Raw genomic sequence first — 25397 nt, 5'->3', positions numbered from 1 at the left:
CCCTTCCACCTGGCGTTTTCGGCCTTTGTTACAAGGGCAATGACTTATACTCCAGCACGGCTGAAAGGATTAAGGAACTGAGACCTTGGAAGTTCTGAGAACACAAAATTTGGAAGCATTGTGGAAAGTTTCTATTCTCCTGCTTCCCGCAATACAGGTGTGGAGTTGGCCAACCTCGTTCATTCCTTCCCCCAGTATGTATGGAGCAGCCTCAATGTGCCAGGCACTGAAACAGAACCCTAGTATAAAACAGAGATCTCCAGAGCCACAGTCCTGCTCTCCTGGGCGGTTTCCTAGAGCAATGGGTCTAAACTGGGTGTTATTTTGCCCCCTAGGGGGCATCTGGCAACGTCTGGAGACATTTCTGGTTGTCATGACTGGTGGGAAGGGGGTGCTTCTGGCATCTAGTGGGTAGAGGCCAGGGATGCTAACACCCTACAGTGCATAGGACAGTCCCCCACAGCAAAGAACGATCCAGTCCCAAAGGTCCACAGAAGCGAGGGGTGTTATTAGTGCCCTAACAAGGCCACCCCCATTGACACGATGGCGGATGAGAACGTTAACGAGAGGGAAAGACAGGAAGCTGAAAGATCACAGACATCATCCCTATGGTCTACGTGGAGACCGGAAGGATGAGGAGGAATGAGGCTGCAGGAGCAGAGCAGACCTTCCAGGCAGAGGGCAACTGCATCTTTGAAAGCAGAAGGGCAATAATGCTTTTACGGGAAAGCGAGTGTGTGCTGCAGAGGAGGGGTGGAGCAGACAAGGAAGCCATCAAAAGCACCACCCCGTCACTCCATTTGGGAGAAGGACCATCTTTACTACGCGAGGAGGCATAACTTGGTATTAAGAGCATGGGTTTGGAGTCAGGGCTGAATTTAAATCCCAGCTCCACCAACCTACAGGCTGTGTGGTTTTGGACAAGACACACACTCCAAGTTCCCAAACCCAGTTTTAGAAAATAAAGCAGAGAGTGGAGGGGGAGGATAATATCTACCTCAGGGGGTAGGCGTTAGGATGGAATGAGAAAATGCCCATCAGTGGCTCAGCACACTGCCACAAAGAACAGATATTGTCATCTGTGTTTTCAAAGGTCACTCTGGTCCCAGCGTGCAAAATAAAATGGGGAAGGACAACCAGAATCACTCCTTCCCAGGAATACAAAGCAAGTGAAAACAAAATATCAAGATTTTACAGAACAAAAATCACCTTGAGCAAAGCAGAGCTTCCAAGAAAAGTCCTTAAGGACAGCACCGTGTAACCGTATGTAACAAGGGCAGTGACACAGACCGCTTCCGTGCCCAATGAAATCACGTCCTTTGCAGGTGAGGCTGTCCAGATATGTGGAACCACGTACGTATCCATCCATCCATCCGTCCTAGCCAGCGTGAGGAATGAAAGCAGCGGAAACCTTAGGAAGATCTTTACTGTGGCCCCTGGTTGACGATGAGGATGAACGCGCACCCCGGCCAGGGCACAGCCCCGAACTCGAGTCTCAGGGATGGCAAGACTCCTCCACGCAAGCTTGTAATGGAAGCACCTTGATCCAATTATTTTCTAAAAACCTTCTTGCTTAATTAACAACTGCTCACCCTGCCATCTCTCCCTGCATGTTAATTCTTAGAAAGAAATAAGGATACTTTCACATCAATGATCCTTTAAATGGCAATGATGTGGTTTCTTAAATCCCCTCCTGGTGAACTCTCATTAACCGGAATTAAATCATTTCTGCTTGATACTCTTGAGAGGGCCAACTGGGATATATCAGAGTTCACAGTCTTCTAGCCAGAAGAGTGACATTTGCTTTCAGAAATGAGCCAACCAGGTACATGAAGTATGGCAAACGGACATTAAGAATGAGGGGGCGGGGGGCGGGTGGAAAGCAACCCCTCATAAGAGTCCAAGGCCCCTGTCTGGTATCCAAGTCACCAGCCACCACCCACACCAACCACGGGGTCTCAAGTTCCAGCTTGGGAACACATTTCTCCTGGTTAAGGCGGATCCAGCTTCCCCAGAAATAAAACCCAAATTACAGAAACAAGTGACCAGCCTTTATCTGCACATACTAAGTTGCTTTTATTAATCCAGAACGGCATGCTACAGATACTGTACAGCATGAACATTTATTCATTACAAAAATGGCTTCCAAACCATTAAAAATGAAATTGGAATAAGAGCATAAAACGGAACAGTAACATCACAACTGTTAGGAAACATTCAAAGTATTCACAAAAAATGTTATAGTTAGCATTTTAATAAACCAGAGAAAGATCGGAGACAGTTTTACAATCGCTTCATGTCAACTACAATGGCACTGAATGAACAGGTTTCAGCTTTATACAGCATTTTGTAACATCAACATGCCTAGGTTTTTTTTTATTTTTAAAGTTTGCTACCTACTTGTATGTCATACGTGTACATAAAAGCGGCAGCTGGTTTTTCCTTTAAGAGTAATCTAATATACAGAATTTTTGGCCCTTAAGGGTTTATACCTCTTCATTTAAAATGCTTTCTGGACAATCTGCTACCAAACACATCTTGTTATAGGTGACATTAAAACTACATACAAATCTACCTATGTAACATCACAGCAAAACATGATGAACAAAAATTACAGCATCAAAAAGAGAGAGAAAGCTAAAGTCACTGAGAATTTTGGCACATAAAGTTTTGCACACGGTCAGTCCATGTCCCCAGGGTGCAGGGCGCTCGCCTGCGAGTTCACAGGGGAAACGGGAGAATTTCCACTGCTGCTCGTACAGCGTCGCTAAAATTCCCTCACTAATTTTCAAGTCTTGTTTTACATAATGGCTTTTAAAGCAACTTTTGTTAATGCTACTGATCCCTTAATGCAACTATTAATGTCCATTTGGCGGCATCTGGGTTTCATACGGCAAAAAAAAAAAAAAAAAAAAAAAAAAAAAAGTCCAAAAGGGAAACAAAAAATATATATATACACATTTTATATATAAACTTAAAAACCTTGTACAAATGAGTTGTTATATATAAGATGCTTATGCTAAGGGGAAAAAAACTTTATACAGTTTCAAGAAAAAGGAAAACATATTTTAAAAGGGACAACGTACAGGTTTGACAAGCAACCTCTAAAGCAATAAATACTACTGGTCCAACAGCGTTGTGATTCCATTAACTGTTGAATAGCATCCCCCTCCCCCCAAAAGAACAACACCATGGAACAAGGTATATTAACACATTTTAACCCTTTGTTTCTGTACATTTAAACAATAACAAGTAACATCACAATAAAAGTTGTTTCACACAGGAAAAAAAAAAAAAAAGTAAATGGCACTGCATTCATTGTGCCCTTATGGTTTAAAAACCAGATGTAAAATGATTGGTTCGCAAGCTCGTATTTAATACAAATAATACAGAACCAACTCCTTTTGGAGGGCTGCTTCAAAATTGCTTCTTTTTTTTCCTTTTTGTTTTTTAATCAGTCTTTTAAAACTAAGCTATCCGAACTACATAACAGTTATGTATATATATATATTTTTTAAACGCTACAAAGACTTTAAACAGCTGTTGATAAAAATTTTGGTAGAATCATGAGGTTCTTCTCTCATCTACATATTTAAAAGGAGAAATTGAAATAAGAATGGGTCAAATATTGACCAATGAACTCGATAAACATTAACTAATGTAGCCACGTGGCACAAACGGAAAAGAGGACAAAAACAAAAACCTGGCAGAAGGGGGCGCGGGAAATAAAGAAAAGCAGAACGCAACACTCCACAAAAGAGCAAACGGAGCTGAGGAGGGTTAAAGCTATTCTAAAGACTTGGTGACGAGGGAGAGCGGCTGCGGCTGCGGCTGCGGCTGCGGCTGCGTCCCGGCCAGAGAGCCGTGGGAATGTAAGGAAGATGTCGACGGCTGCGCCAGAGGTGAGGGAGGGATGGCGGGAGGCAGCTCCAGGGCCCCGTTGGCACAGAGGGCGGGGGCCTTGCCGTGGGCGGCCTCGGCAAGCAGGAGGGCGGGCGGCGGAGACATCATGGGCAGGTGGGCCAGGGGGTCGGGCTTCAGGGACAGCGAGAGAGGCTGGGTCTGCTCAGTCTGTGACTTGGCGTCTTGGGGAGGGGAGCCTAGCAGGTTGGGGGAGGAAGGAGGCGAGTCTAGTAAGCTTCCATCTGAAGAGGGTGGACTGAGGCAGCTGCCTTCACCTTGTATGTAGCGAACGCACTTTTTTTTTCTCCTAGAAACAGGGGAAGAGAGTTATCTGTGAATAAAGGGCAAAGGTGCCACGGGAGAGAGTTCTCTAACGCTCAGGGCCGAGGTGACGTCGCCTAGCGGATGCCCTGCGGAGGCACGCCCAGCGGCCCAGCGGCCAGGGGATGATTTTACAGTCACGCTGGGGTGCCGCGCTCACTGAGCTAAGCCTGCTCCAGCAAACCAAGTGTGTCAGACCACAGAACTCCCTACCTACCTGCTTCCCCTGCCCCCACTAAACGCCCAGCGCCCCACCCGTGCCCAAATACAAGCCAGCAAGCGAGAGGGTACCACCTGTAGACGGCGGCACCGATTTGCCAGAAGGTGGCTAGGTGCAAACTGAGATGAACTCAAAAGCTTGTTATTTCTCTTTTGGCTTAGACACGCCCTCACTCCCCATCATAACCACCCTCCTCCACTTCCACCACTACCACCCCTACCCCACCAATGGTGGGTGTGTGTGTGTGTCTGTGTGTGTGTCTGTGGGTGTGGGTGTGGGTGTGAAAGAGAAAGACAGAGCTCCCACCCAAGGCGCCTCGTATCAATCTGAAACTCTCAAAATGCTGACTGTTGAGCCCACAGAGCTGAAGGCAGTGCTAGCAAGAGGCTTAAAGGTTTTAACCCGTCACCATCACCACCATTACCACCATTACCACCATCACCACCACCACCACCACCACCACCACCACCACCACCACCACCACCACCACCACCACCACCACCAGCACCACCACCAGAGGCTGCTGGCGCCCAGAGAGTTTTCGGGCTTGTCTGTTAAGAACCACACCAAATCAAGAGAGGTCAGAATCGGGGTGGGGTGGGGGGAGGGGTGGGGGGAACGAAAAGAAAACCAAATAAACTCAAAAAGAAAACAAAAACAAACAAAAAAAAAACCAAAACAAAAAAACCACCAAAAAACAGGTAGAAGAGGATAAACAAAGGTGGGGGAGGGGGAAGAATAAGAAAAACAGAAAATGATCCAAAGGAACAAGAATAACTGGTTGTATGGCCTGCAGGTTGTGGATTAAATTGTGATTCAAACTTGATTTTTTTGTTTTTTAAGATTTGGGGTCTTCCCCTCCCCCACCCCATAGTGAGAAGGCTAGAAGGAGAGACAGTGAAGATGGGATGGAGGGGCATCCTGCCCTGGTCCACATGCCGGGGCCAGTGAATGGAGGGTACAGCCTGTCACAAGGAAGTGATGACAAAGAAGAAGTGCCAGGGAATCACAGCATGGACCTTCCTGAATGGGGGTCGTCAGGATTAGTGTTTAAACCAGAAAGACTAATTTTGCCCTGCACCAAAACGAGAATCTCCCCTCTCCATCTCCTGTTTATGTTAAGAAATAGGAATGAGAATTTCAGAGCCTCTCTTGATTATCATCTAGAGTTGGGGACATCAATTCAAGACATTAAGCGTGTGACCTCAAAGCTTCTCCTATTATCCATCCCAGTCTGATGGGATAATATTTGGTAGGAAGAGTGATCCTGGCGATCAACCCCACACATGCTATAAAACTAATGCAGATACAGGGAATGTGCTGATCTAAGGAGAATATAGTCAGAACTACAGCTGATAACACTCTTGTCTGTAAGCGCCGGCTGGCTTCCGGTCATGGGAAAGCAACTAAGATGCTGCCTGGTTGAAGGCAACCACTGTCAGATGTCACTGGCCTTTGAAAGGAAGTGGGTGTAATGAGTTCCTCCTTGGGTCTGTGCCCCAGAGCTGTCTGATGGTGCCCCTCGGTGCGTGGGGTGTGGACTCCGCAAGATGGCAGGAGGGAGGAGAGGAGGGGGTGGGGGGGTGAAAGGGCACATGCTCAGCCCTTCCTGACTCCCAGAGGCCAAGACCCATTGGACTGGTGGCCTCAGGGTCTATCCATCCCTGCTCTGGGTCGAAAGGAACTCTACGAAAGCAAGGGCAGCGCCCCCCTTCACCTTCAATTTGACAAGGTTCCTTTTTCTCCTCTGGGACAGACTGAAATAGACTGTGGGTTCTACTCCCATCCCAGAAACTCAAGACGAATAATTAAGCCTCTCAGAGTTTTAAACCACCTTAGCCTGCAGATCAAAACATGCTCAAAAAACTATGTCCATGCATTTTAAAAATGGGAGAAGAAAGGGGGTGGGGTGGGGGGCATAAGCAAAACTGAGAAAGCAACAGGGACAAATGAGAGAGAGGACAGGGACAAATGAGAGAAAGAGGGGGAAAAAAATAACAGGAAACAAGGGAATGACATCCAGCAGCGTTCCATGCTATATTAGGGCAGAGTGAAAAAGATGGGAAAAGCAACTTGGTGGGCTCAAAACAGAATCTTGTTAAAATGTCCTCAAATGTCAAATAAAATCAGAAGCCCTGTGCAAGGAGCGAGGAGCCCTGATTGGCTAGGAGCATTTCTGGTGCTCCCCTCCCCCCTCCTGCCCTCCTCATGACAGGAAGTTTCCGTGGTCCTGGGGATGAGCGGGGGCATTTGAACACGGGACACGAAGACTATGTTGACAGGGCGACCGCTCCTTCTAAGAGGTGGCGGAGCAGACGGCAGTGGAACACGTCCATTTCAGACGGGCCAGAAAATGCCTCGTTTTGCAACTTTTTTTTTTTTTTTTTTTTAAAGCACATTTTGTCTTACTGATTTAGCATCAAGCTTGATCCTGGCAAAGTCAAGAAGAAACACTGAGGAAAAAAGGGACAAAACCCATTCTCTTACCCTCCCCCACCTACGCTCCATCTCCCAGCAAGGGGTGGCCCCTTAAAAATCCATTTTTAGCTTCTTATGGATTCACTCTGAAAGGAAAGTAAGAGTTCTTCCTGACCCTATTTTGGAATTAGGCACTTAAAGGAGCAGAAATGCATCTGCTAAAGCTTTCAGAGTATGAAACGACATCCCCAACAGAGGAAGAATGGCCACCAAGGACGGTCTAAGGGTGCTGAGGCAGAAAAGAGGAAGGATGGTGCTGAGGAGAGAGGAGGACCTCTAAGCACCTGTGCTGCCACACTGACAGCTGCACCCCCCACCCGGCCCCCAAGCTGCACTGTAGAGAACCATGTTGATGAAGCAGCTCTGAAGGCTTGAGGTGGTTTGTTTTTGTTCTGTAAAAACGTCGTGAAAATCCTCGTTTCTGAGCAAGATTCCACACTCCGCTTTAAGCAAGGTGCAGCTGGGTGTGAGAAAGGACTGTCTGTCTGGTCAATGTTGGTCATGATTAACTTTCATCCCCCAAAGTGCCAAGTCTAACTTGCAGTTACCTGCTTCCAAAGCAGGAAAAGGGATTCATAAGCCACCACTCACCTCCCACAAATAAAATACACAAACCAGGCAACAAACCACATTGCGAGGGGCGCACAATGGTGTCGGCCGTGCGTTTCTAGAGAGCGTGAGAAACCCTCCCTTAGGAGTGGGCACTGCGGTCAGCTAACCCTTCACCACGGCAGGCGTCTCAGGGCAGGATTCCGTAGCTAATTATCTTCCCACTCAGCGCAAATAAAAATCTGACACAAATTCACCGCCCAGATAGGGTCGGCAGGGTTCCCATCTTCCAGGCCAGCCCTAATGAAATGCCTAACACCCTCCACCAACTGCATCGTGAAACTCTTTTCTGTTGCAGAGACAAGACCCCGGGACTGCGTGGCAAGGCCATCTGTCACCTCCGTGGACACTGTCAACTCATAGAATGGGTGGGGGCGGGGGGGTCCCTCTCCTGCTGGACGTGCACCCAAGGCCCCCGGTCCTCACTCAATGGGCACGAGGGTCGCCTGTGGAGGGCAGCCTCTCTCAAGACAGACTCTCGGGCCCTCTCTCCCCTCAACGCTCGGTCAACGCGAGGCACTTCGCCCATCTCTCGTTAGGCGTCAGGGGAGGGGGAAGAGACACAAGAGACTGGTGGGCATGCACGTAATGGAATGGACATCTGAGCTAACGTCTAAACACGGAACACATGGCAGGGCGTGGAGGAGAGGGACACGTGACAAGGGACGCACTACAGACAGGGGAGCGTGTTTGGGTGTTGAGATACCTACCATCATAATATTCCAAATTCAAAGACTGCTTGTATCAGAACAAAGAAACAACAAATTTAACCAAAGGTGGTCATTAAAGGAAAGGAAATGAGACAGGAACTAGTTGGTATCCCTCCACCAAGAAGGAAGTACCTACACCTTCACCTTCCCTGAAATTACAGGTTGGATGGAACCTGCAGGTGGAACACAGGCATTTAATTTGGACTCTTCTGATTCACTTTGGAACCAGTGCTCTCTCTGTCTCTCTAAATATATGTATGGATATATATTTTTCATTCTGCAGGCTACCAGCACTGCAGTACGTGACTGCACGACTCACTGCTTGCAGCCCTGTAGCTGGTGCATGCCGTTCAATGCCACGCTTCTTTTCAGCACTGTAAAACAATGTCAGCTAACCAAGCTCCTCTGTCCAGAGACGTGGTTTTGAAACAGAAAACAAACAAAAAAACAAAACGAAACCAAAAAAAGCCTGCCCCAGAGCCCTTCTCCAAGTGCCTGGACTCCAAGTGCATGGGAATGCTATTGCTGCCAATTTGAGCTCATTGAAACCTCGGGACATGGTGGCTCTCTCTCTGTCCCACAGACATGCCACGGAAGCATTGACAGGGCCGGGCCAGTTCCAGAATGCTGGCTTTCAAAGCAAAAGGTTAAATGCCCGTCCTGGTCTGTGAGGGCTGTGGTCTAGGTCCTACCACCAGGGATATGTTATTTGTAAGAGCAGGGGAAAGAGAGAAAGAGAAAAGTAGGGAGAGGACACGGCATAAAATTAGCAAGGAAATTTTGAAGAATGAGGATCATTAGTCATTGATGCCAGCGGGGAAGTAGATGGGAACGAGGTCAAAATATATTGACACACTAAGGTACCAGAAGGACAGAATGCTTTGATTTTTCCCAAAGGCCTTGCAGTAGGGAATATACCTGCACGGTTTGCACCATAAAGTCTGTCGGTCAAGCCCGAACAGTGCCCGACACTTCTTTGGAGTATTTGCATCTGTTAGCATAAGGTAAACACAAAAAATACAACACAATGGTGGGTCGTGCTCAGTTGGATGTGAAAACTCAGCTACAGCTGACTTGTCTTCGCTATCACCTCGGTTCTATTTGACTGTCTTCCCTCACCAAGGACATGAAAGGAAAGGACTTCTATGCGTCAAAAGGAAAAAAAAATAAAATAAAACGATAAAACACACACAAAAAAAACAACAACCAGAAACCAAAAAACAACAAGGAAAAAATAAAAACAGAGAGAGAAGAGGAGGGGAAAAGGTGACGTTATTTGCTTCTACCTAGGCCAGGCTTACGATAGATGTCACTGAGCCCCCATCCTGGGCTGTCGGGAGGAAGGGGCTGGCAGGCAACATTCCCTGGGAGGGGGCGTGCTGGGGTTTGCTGTCGCTGACCCGAGGAGGCACGAATGATGCTGTTTTACAGTGGCATTTTGGCTAGCAGCAGCGAGGAGGACAAGCACGTCCCTCACAGAGCAGTGTCCCGCGCCCTCCTGTCTCCTAAGATCCACACACAGAGCTACAAAGCAACAGGCCAGAGAAGGGGGGAAAGGACCAAAGAGACCAGCTGCAAACCAGCACAGCGAATCTGGGAAATCTATACACACCTGCAAGGGCCGCACCAGTTATTCTGTTGATCAAGGCCAAAGCGCGCTCGGCATTTCTTAGGAGCGCTCAGGTCTGAATGAGTTCAAGAGAGAAGCGAGCGGAAGAGGACGTGGGAGAGAGGGAGAGGGAGAGGAGAGAAGAGAAAGAGAGAGAGAGAGAGAGAGAGAGAGAGAGAGAAAGAGAGGGAGGGAGGGAGAGAGAGGGAAGGAGAGAGGAGGGGAGAAGAGAAAGATACGAATAAGAAAAAAATAAAAATAAAAAAGGGAATAAATCAATGACCTGGTTACTAATTACATAATATTGACTTTTGTTTTTAACTTTCTTTAATTAAAAAAAAAAAAGGTAAAAATATCACATTCTTATTCAACTTGTGAAATTAGCTGTTGCAAATAAAGCTGCAGTATCCCTTCTTTAAGGACTGTCTCTCCGATTCGGTTTGAACTGATAAAGGGAAGTTAGATACTGAAGAACTAAGTTTTAAATAATGTTTTTCCTTTTTTGGTTCTGCTTTTTTTTTTTCTCTCTCTCTCTCTCTCTCTCTCAATTTGTTTTTCTTAAAGAAGAAAATAAAGCAAAGGAGGGAATTAAGTTTGTCACATGCTTTTTTCTTCTCAGAGTACAACAGTTTAAAAAAGGAAAAAAAAACTACAAATAAAAACAGAGATGCTATTATAGGTGTTGGGCTAGTAGTGTATATACTCTGCTTTCACTTCTTTGAGATGAACATTATGCCAACATAATGTCATCTGTTGTTCTAGCTCTATGATTCAATAATGCATGATTCTGAGGACTAAACAGGGAAAATCAGGCTTGCTTGATATCCACATGTTTTTCCCTCCTGATTCACTATTTAAAATGAAATCCATGGACATGTAGTTCTGTGGGTCCCCAGCACCTGACTAAGCACTTAGTACAGAGTAGGTAATCAATAAATACCTTTAAAATGAATGAATCAGTCAATGTGTGTATTGTGTGCAGAGACACTTTTTTAAAACAATTATATGATTCATTTGCCTTTAAGACATTACTCTCAACTTGAAGCCAATTTAAAATTTTAGGCTCTATGATTTGTTTTACTGATGGGCCCCACTACTGTAGGCATTTGAAGATGGACCCAAAAAGAAGAATTTAAAACAAAGGAATAGAATTATAACCCAGGTTTTTTCCTAGTCCATAAGGAAAGATGTCTTTTCTTAAGGAGGCCTTTTCTCCTTGTCTCTGTGGTTGAAGAATCTGAAACAAACACAACACACAGGCGAAAATCACATGTAAATGGTTGAAGCACATGGTATGCAACTGTCTCACATTCTCACAGCCTTAAGTAGTAGGAGATTATCCTTTTATCGAGGATAATTTTATTTTTCACTAGATATCTATCAAAGGAAAGATTACAACATAGCAGCTGGAACGTTGGAACCTACATAATGTAGTGCGCATTTTAATCATGTTGGATAAAACACTCTTTCTATGGATATCAATTATACTAATGACTCATATAATACTCTCATGTGCCTACGGGATATGTATTGTCACCTCGCTTTTGTCATAAAAATAGTTAGTAGCTCTGGATCCACACTGAAGTGGTTGCTTTCATTTTTATATAATGAATGAGTAACACTGTAAAAAAAGACATTTTATCCCATATTAGTTTAACAGAGTGAAGAGATTTCACATATGACAGTGCTAAATATACTCTTAAGCTGCTAATAAAGCCAAAGCCTGTGGGGAAAAATCCTAATGATGAGCAATGCCAGAAGTTTGTATTTCTGAAACTAAGGCAAAAATGTTCCACTTAAGTATAATTTCTAAATATCTTAAAAAGGAACTGGGATTTCTAATAATTTCATTTCCAATAAATCTCCCTAGTCAATTTGGAATCATTTTATTTGCAATAAATCTCCTCAGTCAGCCTAAAAGATAAGCACACATTTTTTTTTTCTTTTCCCAGAGTGCAATGTTATGGAGGAAGCTTCTTTTAATGTGTCCTTAAAATTAATAATGACAAGGGAAGGTATGATTCATAGCCAGACTACTACATGCTTCCTATTTGTCAACAGAACAAAAATTTCTACTAGAATGGTTGAAGATTATTCACCTAAAAATAAATAAATGAACATGTGACCAAATTCCTCACGTGGTGTTCTAGAAATGCCTCAGCTGAGGGTCCATCAGTGTTCCCATTCTTTAGAGTACCTCCTAGCAATGCTGGAATTAAGGTTTTATGAAAATTTCCATTATAAACTTCTAGTTTCCAGGTTTAATAAATCAGTCATAAAAATGTGCTCAAAGCTGAACCTTGGCAAAGCAATTTAAAGACAAGAAAAAAAGTTCTACCTGGTCATTTTTAAGTTACACAACTATAAAAATATACAGCTAGGAAGGAATCTCAGAAGCATTCCCCCTACTAATAGTTTTGAAGGCATATGATTTTAATTATGTAGAAAACTGGTCAAGTGATTGGTCCACAGCATAGTCAGAATATTTGGGGTAGTTTGAAGGAAAAGGTAAAATAATGGAGTTATTTAAATTCCACCTAGAAGCTTTTAGATGTGCATTTTAAATGTCATATTCTCTTCAGTTCACCAGAGTTTTTAAAAAAGCACTGGATCATCGCTTGCTTCTCCTTTTGTTCAACAAAATATGGTATCAATCTGAAAAGGACTTGGAAAATTCTCTCTAATTTAAGTACTGACATTATAAGATACGTATACATTTAATTATTTATGTAGCAAAACGGAATGACCTGTATTAATAGAAGTTTCTGGTTTCTACAATTTCTCTTTACAAAAATTTCTTCTAAATTTTGTGGGTAACTCATTTAAATATGTCAATAGAACCATTTCAACACTAAATCTTCAAGTACATATTGAGTGTTTCTTGGACTCTATTCATACAATCAAATAGAATATTTGTTAATGGATTATATCCCCTGTTCAAGTTTGATGGCCATTGGAAGTACTGATGATTTTGCCTCAGCCATCCAAACCTTAATACATAAACATGAGGACTAAGAAGAATTTTGTAAGGCAAAAGTCTTTGTAACTTAAATTTCTTCCCTTTCCCCCAAAATGGAGACATTAATTCCTTGGTAATTATATATTTAAGTTTTGACTATTCAAGACTTATTCTGAATGCTCATGAAGTGGTTATTTTTCTTAATTTTGCTCATGTGCACTGTGAGATCAGTATGTTGCAAGAATGACTTCGCTGGTGAGTGAGCCAAGCCAGCTGCTCCGAATCTTTATCCTAACCTCGCTTTCTTTTCTAATCACTTTTATGTATCCAGTAATAATATGTTTGTTTCTTGTGAAAAATAGCCCTTAAAATAAAGGTAACTGGTACAGAAAGTAACACAGGCTAAAAAGTAATAATTATTAGTCATAAAACAGAGCAATAGAGTATAGTGTCTTTGGAATTATACGGCCTGGATTCAAATCCCAGATTCATTCATTTCCTATTTGTGTGACTCCGGGCACATTATTTAATTATTCTAAAGCTCAAGTTCCTTATTTGACAAAAAGGAGATAGAAATAATAATAAGGCTTCCTCATAAGGTTTCGGTGAGAATTGAGTTTCAGCACTTATCAGACTGACCCATGATGGGTGCTAGTGACCTATTATTATAATTATTACTACCGTCACCATCATTATCATCATCAGCCTCATCAAGGAGAAATATAGAGTTGGCTCCAAATATCTCCCACCAAGACATCCTAAGATTTTACAGCTCCCGCAGTCTATGGGTTTTTACCCCATCTCCTTCTTTTTTTTTTTTTTTTTAACTTCTTTTGGTTTCTTTATGCTCACTCTCAGGCAACCCTTTAAAGCTTAACTTTCAAGCACAACACCTTGCCCTTCTCAAAGGAAGCCAAGGGTTTCATATCCACCTACTAGTCAACAGCAGGAATAGTTCACAGCTTGGGTAAAGATTTAGAAATCATACTTGTCAAATTGGTATATGACACAAAGTTGGCAGGAATCACTAATATGCAAGATGACAAAAACAAAATTATAAAGAACCTGACAGACAAAAATGATAGGTAGAAACTAACAGAGTGGTCAAGTCACATTTGGAATATTGGGTTAGTTCTGGGCAAGAGCAAACTAAATTGCATCTAAAAAACAATCTGAATGATGAGAGGACATAAAAACCCCAATATCTGAGGAAAGACTAAAGTATTTGTGACCATTTTTCCCAGATGAAGACTGAGGAGTCAAGCATACCTTTTTCCAAATATCTAAAAGGCTATGACTTGGAATAGTGAATGTTCTTATTCTTCGCATTTCCATGAAGTTTGACCAGGGCCAGTGGATACAAATTGGAGGTGGATTTCAAGTCATTAAAAGATGATTTTTTCAAACTATTAGATATTTCTTTAAAAAAATGATTATGCTCATGAAGGGCTATATTCCCAGTTTTCTCACCTTGATATTTTATTTTTATTGGGCAATGCCAATGACTCCCACATGCCATGTATGCTGACCTCTCCCCTGACCTCTAGATCCAAATGTTCACTGGATTTCCAATAGGCCCCTCAAAGCAGATTCACTATCTGAATACCTGAATATGCTTCTATTTTGGGCTGCTTAGCTCACTTCTCAGTCACCTAAGACAGAAACTTGAAAGGCCCCACCTCTCCCTGTTTTTCTTGATGGTGGTGATTATGATGATGATGATGATGGCAACTACTTTCCATTGAGTATTTGCTATCTGTAGTCAATGTGCTAAATTTTACATAAATTATATAATCTTTACAGTAATTTTTTAAAGTGTGCGTTATTATTCTCATTTTATAGGGGAAGCTGAAGTCTTAATAGGGTAAGTAGCAGAACCTGGATTTGTAGTCAAGGATATCTGACTCTGAAGTCTATATGATTATTCCCTCTCCTATACAGCCTTTCCAATTATTTATCTACTCTACCTTAGAGTGTTTCTCCCTGCAGGCCTTCTCACTTTTCATCCCTCTGCAAGCGAGGGAACTCTGGCTCTTCATGTGGCTGTCTTTTTCTCTCAACCTTCATGTGGCAACTTATATGTCATCCTAACTGAGAAGACCCCCTTACCCCTTACCCTCATGGTACCCTGACCATAGTGTTCACCCATCATTAGTTTTCCTTTAATATTTGCTTACTTGTTTATTGCCCAATTCCCTTAAAAAAATAGAAATTCCATGGGGGAGAACTTGCTATCTCAGTCTTCTCTGACTCTCCAGCACCTAGCTTGCACTCAATCAGCATTTGTTGATGGATTGGTTGATGCAATATGGTTTTTACCCCATCCCCTCATGTGTAGTCTTTCCACCACTTGACATGGTTCAAGCCCTTATCATCTCATTTGGGCAACACTGACAGTCAGCCATCTTGGATCCAGTCTCTTCTAACTTGAGTATAGATACACAAAGAATCATGTCCCCTGCTCAAAAATCTTCCATGGCTAGTCTTTGACTACAGAATAAGACTAAACTTCTTAACATGACATTGAAAATTTGGTATTAACACTACATCTACTGCCTTCTATGTTCCTCGCTACCAGTGTTATCTGAGCAAGCTGTATAATTTCACGTCCTCATATCTATTCAATGCTGCTTTGTCTCAGAAACACTTTATACCCTCTCCTGAAAAAAAATTCCATTCTTTAGGAATCACCTCTTCCACAAAGATTCTCCTGGTTCCACACTCCAGAGAAAAGTTAAACATTTCCCCACCCCCATATATTTCCATTGTATTTTGTCTATTGTTTTTATATTTGTGGAATTATATTACAGTTAATTATGCACTTTTCTTGTCTTCTCAACTAGATTTAAGATTACGGAAGTGACATATAATAAATGCTTAATAAATGACTAAATTTTGAATAAAGGAGAAAGTTGAAGTAGGTGGTATCTAACACCCTTTCATATTTGATATTTTATATATCTTTAATGATTCTATTATTTTAAAAATGGAAACTATTTTGGTAGCCCATGTCAAATTCTTTTATTTTTGATCCATGCCTAGTCATTAAAAGCAGTTAATGTTAAAAAAAAATAATCTATAGTGCCAAAAGTGGGGAGGGGATTCAGATTAAAAAATTCTTATGTTGTTTAATGTTGACACCTATTAAGCAACTACATTTTTCATTTAAATAAAAAATCTCCTCATACATTTCTGGTGGAAATTTAAATTGACAAATCTATTTGGAGGACAAGCTGGCAATATGTATCAAGAGTTCTATAAATGTTTATGGTCTTTGACCCAACATTTGACATCTAGGAAATGATAAACTGAGGAAAACAAAGGTACAAAATCAATTGTATCATCAATTTACTATTGTATTATATATTTTATACTAAAATAGCCAAATAAAATTGGAACCAAAAGTTCAATAACAAGAACATGAAGAATATTTAAATAAATTAGCATATTGCCATACAATTAGAATACATTTTTTGAATGATCAAGGACACAAAAAACTAATCGTAACAATGTGAAAACAGTAGCAAATAGTGTTTACCATATAATCCCAAACATATACGTATGTATACATACATGCATATACATATACACATGTATACATACATACATATATGCACGTGTGTGTGTGGAGGGGAGGGAAGGGGACATTAATATATAATCTCCAGGTGATGAGACTATGTACAATTATTATTTTCTTTATTATTTATTCCTTTCTTTTTCTTCTTTCTGTATTTTCCAAAGACAAAAATGAATAGATATTCCTTATGCATAAGATTTTTTAAATTATTTTAAAAGTTTTTGCACCCAGTCTGATTGACACCAGGACAATCTAAAGTACCTTTAACTATCTAGAATCCTCCCTGTATTGAAGCCTAGTAGGACTGTTAGCTAACCACACAGTGTAAATTCTGTTTCAAACAAATGTATACTTGACACAAAACACCTTCCATGCAGCATAAGTTATAAAATGTATTATGAAAAATTAACACATTTTAACCAAAGAGCTCAGTAAAAAGTGGTGTAAAGAAAGGGTAAATCTAATAAAGAAAGAGCATACATACTTTCTGGATGGAGTTGATATACGAAAGTGATGAATGGTTAATATAATGTGCCAAGGAGAGAGGGACATGTGTGGGAGAGATGCCCTAATATAATATGTATACATATTCATATCTGAGTAGAAAAAGCAAAATAAATCCCATCTGTTTTCACCCTCTTTTTATTCTCTTCAGTTCCTCAAACAGCTGGTTACACAACAGTGTACTTTCTTGGCGATCTCTCGTTGGAGGAGGCTTCCATTATTACCTTGATAAACCAGAGATGGCTAATGGGACCAATCCAAGGGGACAGCCACTGTCACAGCTTAAGCACATATTTCCTGACATAATGAGTGGTCCTGGGTTACTAATTCAGTCTTTAGTTTATTGTTCCTACCAGGCACATTTTGTCTATCTTTAATTATAAACTATTAAAGTGTCAGGACACTTGCAACAAACTCCTGTCTCAAATAAGGTGGTAGAAGGCAAGAGACTCGCACAGATTGATCTCATTGCAGTTACAGCTTCAAGCATACTGTGTGACTAGTTTGATGTTATTAAGTTATCATCACCCAAAGTATCTGCAAGACTAAACTATAACAGCAAATAAAGCTTTTTGAATATTTCTATTTCATTCCTATAAATAATGTGTTCTTTCTGACTCAAGTCAGATGGCCACCATCTCCATGCTCCCAGGATGTTCCTGGGTAATGACTTTAGTGTTTGTGGGTCAGTGGAATATTCCTTCCGCAAGCAGTATTCAAAGATAACATGCTGCAATGGGAAGAACACTGTAGGAACAATAAGATCTGGGTTTGGGTTCCACCTCAACTCCTAATCAATTGCATGATCTAGGACATGTCATTTAGCCAATTTGCCTTCAAATTTAATATCTAAAAAAACTAAAATGGAGTGGAACCCTAGAAGTCTATGCTTCCACCTCAGTGGTTCTTAACCAGGCATGGCCCCCCCCTCCCTCATCCACCCAAGGGATATTTGGCAATGTTGGGAGACATTTTTGGTTGTCACAACTTGGATGAGAGAGCTACTGACATCTAATGGGTAGACGCCAGGGATGCTGCTAAACATCCTACAATGCCTAGGATAGCTCCCTACAACAAAGAATTATCTGGCCCAAAATGTCAAGAGTACAATACTGAGAAACCCTGCTCTTAACCTCTAGTTGCACCATATCATAGAAGAGAAATGTCAAATGACTGATACGTCAGAACTTTGGATTCTAGACTTGCTCAGGTGATGGTTTGTGAACATCTTTCCAAAGATGGAAAAAATTTAGAAAAGTCTAGAACATCATCAATTGTTTCAACTGTCACAACTGCTTAATTTAATATGTGCTTAATCATGTAAAATTAGTCTTCTAGACCTTAAGCACCAGTGACATTTTCTCCTATCTCACTAAGGGCAGTTGAAAAATCTGTTTTCAAGTCACCAAAACTCTTAGCATCATGAATGTGATACAGTTTGGAAATTGATGTGGGCTTATCTATCAGTCTATTTAAAAAGTTGACCATCTACTTGGTTATTTTCCCTAACTATGGGCTTTGTTATTTCTTGGCTATTTTTTCTAATACTAAGGTTGTCAATGGCCTCATATTATTGCAGTAATATGAGGATTAGATGATAACATATTCTTGGAATTTCATCCCTAAAAGGGCTAAAGAAGATTCTAATGTAAATGATCATTAATTAAATGTGAAGATTAGGGAAAGTCCACAGTTAAGAATCTTCTTTAAAAATTATTTTAGGGCTTCCCTGGTGGCGCAGTGGTTGAGAGTCCGCCTGCCAATGCAGGGAACACGGGTTCGTGCCCCGGTCCGGGAAGATCCCACATGCTTTTTTCTTCTCAGAGTACAACAGTTTAAAAAAGGAAAAAAAAAACTACAAATAAAAACAGAACAAAACGAAACAAAACAGAAAGAAATAAAGAAAGAAAGGGGTTGTGGTACTGGGATATTGCAGCTTTTGGAATGTTCATCTTTTCTTTTTGTAAATCTATTTTCATTAATATTAAGAGAGGAACAGATAAAGGTCAACAGGCTGTGTGAATGAGCTGTTAAGAGTTAGTTAGAAGCTCACAGCAGCATTTAAGCAGGTACAGTCAGTGAAATGCTAGTGGATTTGCAAGTTATGAGCAGAAAAGCAAAAGGAAGGAAAAATAACTAAAATAAAAAAAAAGCAAAGGAAAAAATAATCGTACTGCGGATGCATGCTTGCGTGAGAAAACTTAGTGGGAGCGATGAAAAAAATGCCATTAGATTAAGGAGGTTTATTACTGAATTCCTTCCATTTTGTTGTTGTTGGTTTCTGTTTTTTTTTTTTTTTAACCAGTCTCTTTTAAAGAAATACTGCATATTCAATTTGCACAGTTAGTTCAACTCTAAATCACTGTCATCATGGCTTAAACAACTGTTACGGGAAAAATAAATAAACAAAGCAGAAGTTAAATTAAATTCAAAAAAACAACAAAAGCAACTGAAAAAAAAAATCTACCGAAACATACGAAACCGTGTAGATGGTCATTTTAAAGAATGTTCAAAGGTCATACGTGTTTCATGTTAATAAAACTATAATGGCAAGAAAAATTAAAAAAACAGTTTATCAACTATTTTAATGACTCAAAATGACATTAGCACCTGTAATCGGAGGAAGTGAAAGGCAAGGATTTAGGAAACATTCGCTGTGTTCTGAAAAAAAAGAACAAATTATACAAAGTCTTCAAAATGTTTTTGTCGTTGTTTGTAAAAGCCTGGCCTTCTCGAAGGGACCTCTGAGATTGCCTATGCAGTATTTCTAATTTCTTCTAGAGAATGACAAACCTCCTTAATTTAAATTGGGTGCAATTGACCACTGTAAAGGCATGCATCAGAACATTCAGGAACGGCCCAGGTAATATCAAACACTCGCACACACCCTTTCTGCTCCCCTAGCCCCCTCCTTATCCCTACTCAGACACATACAAAATAAGCAGACTGTATAAATTCCCGCCTAGGCATGCCTACCGCTCTCCACTTACAGGCCCTGCAGTTATTTTAAAACACATTCCACTAGACTTAACAATGTGCTTTTCATGCAACAATGAATGTTACTAGCTTTAAAAGGGCAGTCATGAAGCAATTAATTAAAATGCATAAACAAAAAGGCTGGCTAAGATGGGTCGTCCCCCCCCCACAATGTCCTGGCCTTGAATTTCTCCTGCCTCCCCCAGATAGAAGCCTGACATAAAAGAGTGGTCCTCAGAGTACCGCTCCCTTTCTCCATCCTGCTTATTCAAACTTACCATTGGTCTCCCCGGGCTGCTTGTCCCTTTTCCTCTTCTTCTTCTTCCCCTAGATGATGAACAGATGAAACACAGGGAATTATTTCAGGAAGCAGATGGGAGGAGGGCGTCAGGGCTCACCTGGAAAGGAGGCAGGAGGAGGGGCACTGGCTGCCACCTCCATCCACGCCGGCTCCTGAGTGTTTTCCCACCCCCCTTTAATCCAAGAGCTCTTCAATTGTGCTCCAGCTGAAGGAACGCATGCCCAGCAGAAGAGAAGGGATCAGCAGGGCAGAGACGAAAGACCTCTTTTCCCATACGTCTATGTCCACCCTCAAACCTGACCCCGAGTATCCATAAAAGTGAAGAGGAGAACTGGATGGCGAAGATTCAAGGAGGTGTGGAGAGACAGGGTTGGAAGTGGCCCAAGAGCCAAGGGACAAATGAACGATATTGAGATGGCTATGAGAGCCTCCTTGCCCCACGCAAATCTCTTATTAAGGCCAAATGGTCCTCATTCGGAATCAAAAAATAAAAGCCTTAGTAGGGGATTTTCTTGGCATTGTAGCGTGGGCCTTGGTTTTAAAGACGGAAGGGGAGAAAAAAGGTGAAACAGAGCCAGAAACCATCTGAGCTCCTTTTCAAACTGCCGAGTGGACATCCATAAAGGGGAACATTCGGCTCTCGCCATTTTCCACTTACATAACGACTATAATACTCCTAGGAATAACAGCTACCATTTATTGATCACATACTATGTGCCAGACATGATTCTAAGTGTGCTATTCCTAGGGACTCATTTATCCTCACACAATACTATACACTAGGTGTGATCATCATTCCAATTTTACAGATAAGGACACTGAGGCACAGAGGAGTGCATGCACTTTCCTGAGATGACAGAGCTATCAGATGATGGGGCCATGATGGGAACCCAGGCGATCTTGGTTCCATAGCCCTTATCCGCTAGGCTACACTGCCTACCTATTTACTGCCTTGCCCTCTGAGGAAGGCTCTTAATGGATTACGGGTGATACACCACATGGAGTGATTCACATTCTCCAATCTGACCCTCCCTGATATCTTGAGGGTCCGTTCCCGTCTGTGGATTTGGAATGCGAGTAGGGAAGAACTCTGTAGAGGTAACCGCCCCCTTCCAGATCTGAAACGAGTTCTCCCTCACCCCATTAGCTCCAGTCCCATCCATATGAATTAGCTGCCTGGTATATATGAAGTGTCACAAACGAAAGGAACTGGTGGTCTGACATGTCTGTTTCTTTCAGAATATCTAAATATTAACCTTTGCCTAAAAGTTCTCAGGGTATGTTGACATCAACTCAAGAAGAGACAAGAAGAGCCACTGGTAGAAAACTTGAGAATCCATAAGGCCCTGTAAGGAGAACCCCAAGGCAGAGATGCCACTGCGTTTTAGATCCAGCTGAGGGCCGAGAACCAACACTTCTAGAGAAAGCCTCTCAGATCTGGGGGCCTATGCCTCTTGGGAAATCTCTCTGGGCCTTCAGTTCAGTGTTTCCATCGGAAACACTTCATGTTCCTTGGCATCCACTTAAAAAAAGGAAAAAGAGTTTGTGTGCTTTCTCATGAACCCCGGCGGCCCATCTTCACGTCTGTGTCTCTCCTGTGTCAGGAGCAAAGTGCCACCTGGCCATCTTGGAACAGGCAGGAGGGTCTAGTTTCAGTTTATTTAGGGACCTGAAAGAAAAGCTCAGTGCGGCACAGAAACAGTTCAACTCCAGGTGGTGTCAGCATCCATGTAGCCAAGGGCTTCCCAGTCTCTGTAATACAAGGCTCACCCATTTCCAATCTCCTGCAATATGTTCTGAAAGGCAGGTGAAAATATCCGCTCCCCTGGGAAGCTGTCTGTTTAGGATACATAACTAAGATGTTCATGACTGAGGAAATGATCATTTAGACTAAAGGCTTCTAGAGGACAGGGACCGTGTTTCAATCGGAAGAGGACATGAAGAAACAAACACTACGTAGTGAAGAGGGAGATGCATTTTTCAAGGGAAGCGGCCATCCCATTATCTCTTTAAATATAACAAAGGAAAGCAAAGGCCTCGAATATGGTGGTGGGTGGGGGGAGCGGCAGGGGCGGCGCCTCAAGATATGCAAATGGCCTGGGATTTATCTCGTTAACCTAATGGAGAAGAGCTGGAAAGGAAATAACTTCTATTACAAGGCCACGGGTTAGATATCACCATGGGACCAAAATGTTTCTTCTTGTGTTCCAGAATGTACCGAGTCCAACAACCCAACTGTGACTGTTTTACTCAATTCTATTTTGCTAAAATAGTGTATAAAGGCTTCTGTCACCACTGGGCTGGAAAAGCAGGAATGTGCAAGAGGGATAAGGTGATTAGCTCGGAAAAGTTTTTCTACAAGAACCTTCTGAACTTTACAGTACCCAAAGTAATTTATAGAAGCTTCTATTTCAAGTCAGTTAAAAAAAATATACTAACAAGTTCCCACCACAATCACATCTATAAAGAGTTTAACTCTAATTCTTGTTCCACAGACCATTTCCTGGGGGAGGGGAGGAGGGAGGGAAGGAGGGGGAAGAAGGGAAGGAGAGGGAGGGAGGGAGGGAGGGAAGGAGGACTGTGTGTGTTCAAACTCATGTGTAATGAACCACTGATAAAGGAATCTGACAGTACCCCTTACAAGAGGTAAAGCTCCTACAGCCCCAAATCCAGATCTACCTCTAAACTTTCTCTCAAGTCTTTTCAGGGGGTCCCCTGTTATACCAAACCTTATCCAAATGTAAAACTGCGCTAAAGTCATTTCAAGCGTCTCGTGAACCTTCTGAAACCTAGAAAGCACTTCACAAAAAACCTTGGGCAATACCTTGTCTGACTCCAGGAAAGTGCATGGCAGCATTCTTTCCAGGCTCTCACGAAGTCAGCTTTGTACCTTTGTGGAGATTTCACCCAGCACAACTCCAGGGGGCACCATGCACATCGACCATAGTGTAAATGGCACACTCTAAAGTTGTGCAGTGCACGCCCCGCACAGCTGTACATGAAGGCCCCACTATGACCCAAAACGTCTACTGGGGATAGGATACCTATAGTGTAGCTGAATTCCTCTCTGTGGTACCATTCTAGATTACTCAAAGAATCGGGTCTGTAGCAGGGAGAAGCTGGAGATGAACTCTAAGAACTTCTGACCCGACACCAGGAGAGCAAGCTGTCCTGAAATGAGATGACTGTATATGTGGAGGCTGCAGAGCCTGCCTGCCGCTGGCAATCTCCACCTCGAGGTCAGGTGAGGGCAAGCAGCAAGCCTGTGGGAGAGCATTGACTTTCTTATCCTCTTCCTTTCAGCTCCAGAAGAAAGGCTTCCCCCACTGCACACATGCTGAGGACAAATGGAAAGGTCCCAAGCAGTTAAGACCCTGTGCCTGACCATCTGTGAGTGACAAGGGCTCTGAGCAGAGCAAACGTGCCACTGAGAAAGAAGTGCAAGCACTAATTCCTGTTTCAGCTCCCAGGAGGAATACAGTCTAGTGTTACCAGCTAAAGGCGTGGGACCTACGGGGATATGGGTGGCAGCAGTGAGGGAGACACGGGCGTCTCGGTCCTCCCCCATCCATATGGCGAAGAGCAGAGAAGCGAGCGTGTGTTTATAGGTATGAGACTAAAAAGTGATGAAACTGCTACTCAGAGCAAGCAGAAAACAGCCCTCACTCAGGACTCACATATCCACGCAGATGTCTTGTGACTTCCTGATGGCTGGTAAGTTCTGAGAGAGTTCTGATTTAACTCTGAATCTCCACAATCTGTGTGCACAGTTAAGTTCACAATCAGCAATAACTGAATGGATCTCAAGCCACATACACAGAGAGTTTCCTCACCACGGATGACGGCCAGGGGAGAGCTAGGTCAGGGAGCACTGATGGGTAGAAGAATCATCCACGGCTCTGTGCCACTGACAAGAAAGAATTGGGAGGAGAAGGCTGCTACTGGCATGAAGACAGGTCGTGTTTTTCCCCCAAAGAGTGGATGGTAAAAATCACTTCATGAAACCAAATGCCATGTAATAAAGTATATGAGGCCAAATAAGAGACATTTCACCCATTTAGCGAGGAGAGCGGGGCCCAGAACTTGAGATCCCGGGCAAAATACAAAACAAGGAAGAACGGACGAGAGCCAGTTAACGGGAAGAGAAGACTCCTGAGTGTCACTATCACTGTGATTAGTAAAGACAACGACCCTACAGTGTTTTCTAAAACCCACGGGAGGAAATTAGGCAAATGCTGCAGCCAACGAAGAGAGCCCAGGAACACACACATCGCGCAACACACACACTTCCTCCCTACCCTGTAGGGCCCTGAGTCACTTCATCCATCCTGCCAAAGGATGACTTCTACTGGCTACTTTCAGGGATATTTCCATCATGCCCCTCTCGGGATGAACTAGGCTTCCAACTTCTACTGTACCACAGCCTAAGGCAACTGTTTCATTTTTCCCTCTTAAGGGTGAAGGCCCTGCCAAAACAGCTGTGAGGAAGTAAACGCTCTCCCTCCACGCCTGGTCTTCTCTGCAAGGCCACCCTCACTGCTGAGAAGCACGCCAAGCCTCACCGGGTGCAGACCTGGAGCCACGTCTCTTCAAAGACATGGACGAGAAGGTGTGAACAGCCCTAAACTGACCCCACGGGTCCCCTGAGCTGGAACATTAGAACACCAGCCTCATCCCTCTTCCTCAAAGAACTATCCCACGCTGATGGGAGCCCTACAGGAAGCCACACAAAATCCTCCCATCTGGTGCTCGGGTAAGATGCTAACGGTCCCAGGACTGGGCAGACTGAATGGTACGGAGGCCTGACTTAGAGTTGGCAGGTCGTGTTCCCTTTGTCCAGAGGGACAACCAACACATCTCTACAGACTCTAGTCCTGAGAAAAAGGAACCACCTACATAGTTATCCCGTGCGGACCAGCCAGGGTACAGCTGCATGTGAAGCTGTCGCTCCTTCCGGGCCAGCTCGTAGTATTTTGCTTGCTCTTCTCTGGACAGTGCGTGCCACTGGAGGGGACACAGTGAGGGGGGTGGGGGTGGGGTGGGGGGGGGGAGAGAGATGCAGAATCGTCACAAACCACGCTGTGGCTGGGGGATGGACAGCGCTTCCATCAGAAATGCTGCAGGGGCCCAGCACCCACAGGAGGGCTCAGCCAGGACCTGCGTTTTTGCCTAGGTTGTTCTACTCTTGCTCTCTCTGCAGGTGGGCAAGACCAGGCTGTGGCCGTTCTGA

General features: G+C 43.0%; 1 protein-coding gene across 29 annotated transcripts in view; it reads right to left on the bottom strand.

Annotated features, from left to right (window-relative positions):
* Nucleotides 1-2061: 2061 nt before the first annotated feature.
* The window catches only part of TCF7L2 (transcription factor 7 like 2), a 206969-nt gene continuing 183633 nt past the window's right edge, over nucleotides 2062-25397 (bottom strand). For 10 of the 29 annotated variants that reach the window (XM_024121314.2, XM_024121315.2, XM_028482064.1 and 7 more), the window contains 5 exons: nucleotides 25064-25171; nucleotides 20145-20193; nucleotides 19501-19551; nucleotides 9854-9926; nucleotides 2062-4210 (listed from right to left, as the gene is read on the bottom strand). In XM_024121314.2, coding sequence (XP_023977082.1) covers nucleotides 3787-4210; nucleotides 9854-9926; nucleotides 19501-19551; nucleotides 20145-20193; nucleotides 25064-25171 — 705 coding nt within the window. In that variant the 3' untranslated portion in view covers nucleotides 2062-3786. Of the gene's footprint in view, nucleotides 4211-9159; nucleotides 9233-9853; nucleotides 9927-19500; nucleotides 19552-20144; nucleotides 20194-25063; nucleotides 25172-25397 lie in introns of all 29 variants that reach the window. The other 19 variants (XM_028482066.1, XM_028482069.1, XM_024121333.2 and 16 more) reach the window with 5 other exon arrangements.

The sequence above is a fragment of the Physeter macrocephalus genome, chromosome 20 (genome assembly GCF_002837175.3).
Source record: "Physeter macrocephalus isolate SW-GA chromosome 20, ASM283717v5, whole genome shotgun sequence".
NCBI classification, from domain to species: Eukaryota; Metazoa; Chordata; class Mammalia; order Artiodactyla; family Physeteridae; genus Physeter; species Physeter macrocephalus.
This window is presented reverse-complemented; position numbering and strand designations above follow the sequence as displayed.